General features: G+C 35.5%; 1 protein-coding gene across 1 annotated transcript; it reads left to right on the top strand.

The window, feature by feature from the left end:
- Positions 1-2,371: 2,371 nt before the first annotated feature.
- On the top strand, positions 2,372-3,319 carry LOC122065702. Its single transcript, XM_042629540.1, has 3 exons — positions 2,372-2,881; positions 2,992-3,090; positions 3,302-3,319. The coding sequence occupies exons 1-3, from the start codon at positions 2,372-2,374 to the stop codon at positions 3,317-3,319; spliced, it is 627 nt and encodes a 208-aa protein (XP_042485474.1).
- The last annotated feature ends 1,690 nt before the right edge of the window (positions 3,320-5,009 follow it).

Raw genomic sequence — 5,009 nt, 5'->3', positions numbered from 1 at the left:
CGATCTTCCCTGCAGCAGGTATTAACAAAACTCTCTCGATATCCCAATAAGCTCTTAGATTTGGCATGTGGCATGTCCAATTCATTTTCCAATTATCAGATTTCAATGTTAAAGATTTGTTCGGATTTTATGTCAACTCATGAAAAATCCAGACTTGAGATCAAACTTATCATAAAAGTGAATAAAGGTGGCATCTAGTATGAGGTCGGTTATAGGCCTAGTTCCTGATCCTGATTCCATTTATATCCAACCAACTTAGGACCAAAGAGCTTGTGTGTCTTTAATCTGTATACTTTTGAAGCTATTTTCTATGTAATATAAGGTAGACAACCACATACTAATCTTACGAAGGGATTTGGGACTCTGTCCTCCATCAAAAAAAAAAACAAGTGAGAAAAAGAACAACAACCATATGCCAAACTATAGTAATCTTGTTTAATTACAAACCTAATGTAACCAAATCACTCACTGGCAGCTACATATAGAATATCCCATCAGTAAAACTCAAACTGAAAACTGGGGAACAAAAATTCATGCCAAAGGGACGAATTGAAGGCATAATACAATCTTTAAATTCCAGGTTGTTAGTATCCACATCACTGGGGAACAACCAAAAGGCTTGTCACTGGCCTTCCTTTAGCACTAGGACTTTACTATTGGCCTTTCTTTCTGAATTATGATTTCTGTAATATTATACCATTCAACAGTCCTCATAATAAATATCACTTGACTAGGTTTTTAGGACAGTTAGATCTTTTCTTAGTTATTAATTTTCTCCTCTAGTTCATCTACTCTAAATTGTCTGATTTTAAATCTTATCTTATTATCTTCTATTTTGTTCATTAGTCCCTATCATTTTTCCTGTTATTTCTCTGGTTGGAGATCCACCTTGCATGTCCCTTTTCCTGTAGAATATACTTAGAGGATTAAAAGACCAGAGTTACCATTATTGATCCTTTTTTAAACTAATAAAATCTTCAGTGCTTAATGATATTGATATTTTTGGAGCTGGAAGAGGGGCTTTTATTATGATTAGAGTATTCTATTTTGATGAGAATGATGGAAAGATCAATTTGAAGTTCTTGAGCATGATGTAAACAAATACCAGAAAAGACATGTATTTCTTTTTTTAGGCTATAATGAGATGTGTTTCTAATTTTAGAGTAATGGCATCCACTTCGAGAGCTAATAACGAGGCAGCAAAATGGACTCAAAGCGAACAAGATTATCTCTTGAAATTAATGGTTGAACAAGTGAAAGTTGGTCATAAGAGTTCTAGCACTTTCAATAAAGGTGGGTGGAACAATATCAAGAAGGGGCTTGAGGAAAAATTTAATCGGTCATTTACGATGGTTCAATTAAGGAATAAGATGAATAAAATGCGATTCGATTACAGCGCTTTCAAGAGACTACTGTATACTACAGGTTTTGGTTGGAATTCCGTGACGAGGACCTGTACAGTTGAAGATGACAGTGTTTGGGATGTACACATCAAGGTATACTGTACTTTTATATGATTTTTTTAATATTCGGTGTAATTTTATCTAATAGCTAGTTTGTAAAATTTTCAGGCAAATCGTGATTGGTCAAAGTTTAGGAGGAATGGGCTACCACATTGGCCTGAACTATGTATAATTTTTGGGGATTCATATGCTAGTGGGATAGGTGGATTCGGGAATGAATCTGATTTCAGGTTTGAAGAGGAATCGAGAGGTGTTGATGATGAGGTGGATGCAGATGTAGATGTAACTCTAACTACTCCATTGGCTAATACCTTGCCAACAAGTTATTATGAAAGCCAAGATCCAGGAACTGATCGTCCTAGAGTCAACAGAAGACTTGATAGGACACCTACAGGATATAGGAAGAAGAGTAGGACAACTGGTATTGAACGCGCCATACAGACCCTAGCCAAGTCAGTAGCAAACAAGAATACTTCAACCCCTAGCTCAACTCCAATGGGTCTCACTCCAAATACCACAGATTTCAGCACTTCTACTTGTGTTAGATTATTGGAAACTATGAATGATATCCCAAGAGAGTTGCATATTAAGGCGTGCAAGAGGATATTGGTGGATCGGGAATGGAGAGAATTATTCATTACTCTCAAGGATGAAACGAAACAATTGGCTTTTGATGTGTTAGATTGATGGATGATAATCTAACCTTTTTTTTTTAATATGGATGATTGTAATGAAATACATTTAAGACCTTTTGTAGTTGGATGCTTTTTTGTTTTAAATACTTATTACATCATCTGATAATTATGGCATGTTGGATGATTATAGTTTTATAGATCTTTTGGAAAATTTGTATTAGGGGATAAACATTTGTATGATATTAACAAGTTTAAAATTTGTATGAATCAGTTATGGCAAATGTCGATAATACTCCAATAATCTCCTCTACTGACGACGATGTAGAAGAATTGATTCTCGCAACATTGTTGATAGTACAATATCATTATTCCAGCGATTTATACAATAGAGAACCACGTAGGGATAGTGCATTCACAGGGGCAGCATGGGTACATGAGGTGTTGCATGGGCATGCAAACCGTTGTTACGAAGAATTTGGCATGGAACGACATGTGTTTTTAAATTTATGCCTACTAATGAGACATCGTGGTTGGTTACAAGACAGTCGCAAAATTAGGGTAGATGAGCAATTGACAATGTTCATGTTCAGAATAACAGGTGTAGGTCCTACTAATAGAGCAGTTGAGGAGAGATTCCAACATTTAGGACAGACTGTCAGCTATTACTTTGGCAAAGTATTGCAAGGGGTGCTTAAGCTTTCTAAGGAGTATATCAAAGCCCCATCGTTTGATGAGATTCCTATGGAAATAATTGCAAACAACAAATGGTGGCCATATTTTAAGGTAAATTGGCAATTTTCTTTCTAATAAGTTTACATCATTTTTTAACTTATGATCGTTTTTTGTTTCACATAATAGTGCTTTTGGTTGGTTTTTTGTTTTATTTTAATTAGGATTGCATTGGTGCCATAGATGGTACACATGTTACGGCTATAGTTCCCAAGGGAAAACAGATCCCATATCGAGGACGGAAGGGGATAACAACCCAAAATGTGATGTGTGCCTGCTCGTTTGACATGAAATTCACTTTTGTATATGCGGGTTGGGAAGGCAGTGCAAATGATTGTCGTGTATTCAATAGAGCCCTAGAGGATCCTACTTTACGATTTCCTCATCCTCCCCAAGGTATATCAATTCCCAAATTATCATGTATGCAAATGATTATTGTGTATGCTTTTAATGTCTTGCTTTATCATATTGTAGGGAAGTATTACGTTGTAGACTCAGGATATGCGAGTGGGAATGGATACTTGACACCATTTAAAGGAGAGAGATATCATATACCAGATTATAATGGAGGAAGAAGACAACCCAGAAGTACTAAGGAATTGTTTAATTATAGACATTCTTCTTTAAGGAATCATATTGAGCGTTGTTTTGGGATTTTAAAATCAAGATTCCCTATTTTAAAAAACATGCCTCAATTCTCACTTAGTTACCAAAGTTATATTGTGATAGCTTGTTGTGGACTTCATAACTATATTAAATCTGAACAAATAGCAGATGCACTTTTTCAACAATATGGGGAAGATGACTACTATGATCCTAATGAAGAGAGAGTCAGGGTAGTCAACACTCACGGAGAACAAGAAGATGGTGATATTGCGAGTACTTCTACTACAATTCATCAGGGCAGTCAACGTGTACAAGGAAGACAGATGAATGAGCTAAGGATACAAATTGCAAATCAGATGGCAGTAGATAAGGGTTACCCCCTGATTTGATTGTTTATGTAATAAAATTTCAAGACACCTATTTGCAGCTATGATTTTTATTTTGTAATTCCTATAAACTTGAATAGTAGACTTTTGTTTTCTTATTAAGATAACTGTGGAAACTCTTTATGTTTATATTTTATTATTTCCTTTAAGTAATAGTATTTTAAAAGATAATTTCATAAACAAATTATTTCCTTATTTAAGTTAAATTTGACCATAATAGCATGTTTGTAATTATTGATTTCTTTGTTCAAAAGTGAATTTTCATTATTGTACTCTCTAGGAATAGAAGTGTTTGTCAAACGCTGTTTCTGTTCTTTTCCTGTTCTAAAGCCATTTCTGAAATAGTTTTACCAAACGCTGTTTCTGTTCCGCCAGAGTGTCTTCACAGCATGGAATCGAAAAAGAACACTTCTGTAAAAGAACACTCTCCAGGAATAGAAGTGTTATCAAACGGCTCCTAACAAGACCACAACCACCACAAACCTCAGACTCAACAATGCACCATTGTTTCAAATTTGTCAACACCCCAATAGCTCCAAGAAAAGCCTTATAAATAAATTATTTTTACTTTGGGAGGGATCTTATAATTCAAAAGTGTTTTTCAATGGAGTAAAGAGATTTGCTCATGTTGATTTGGTGGAGTAAGGGCTGATCCCCCAACTTCTATGCTAAGTGCACCAAGAAAACCTCATTGAAGTGAGACCCGAACACAAACTATCATGACACTCTTCAGAGCTTTTAGGAAATTGTAAAATGCATTCAATCTCAAAAGGGAGAAAAAAGGTCTTCAACCTCGTTGCATTGCTCTTAAATTGCACATCTATGAGTTTGAAATTCTTTGGAGAGGAAAATTAGGAGGTCTTAGAAGATAGAGCCCGAACCCTAAAGAGTTGAAATTCAAGGATCCCTTCAAATCTAAATAGAAAAGTCATTTTCCACAATATACATAAGCCCCTACTCTAATAACTGGCTGCCAATACAAGATACTTCTCTAAGCCCATGAGGGTCTATTTCCTACTTGTTCAAGAGAGAACGGCCCGAGGGAAAATAAATACTCTTTGACAGTCTTACCTATAGAGACTCACCATTGGTATTCAACTGTCATCCCAGCTTGCAAGTAAGGCTTGATTTTGGATATTCCGATCTTTTAGTCCTAGACCTTTTTCAAGCTTTGGAAGACAAATACAATT

This window comes from Macadamia integrifolia, chromosome 2, assembly GCF_013358625.1.
Source record: "Macadamia integrifolia cultivar HAES 741 chromosome 2, SCU_Mint_v3, whole genome shotgun sequence".
In the NCBI taxonomy this organism is placed as follows: Eukaryota; Viridiplantae; Streptophyta; class Magnoliopsida; order Proteales; family Proteaceae; genus Macadamia; species Macadamia integrifolia.
This window is presented reverse-complemented; position numbering and strand designations above follow the sequence as displayed.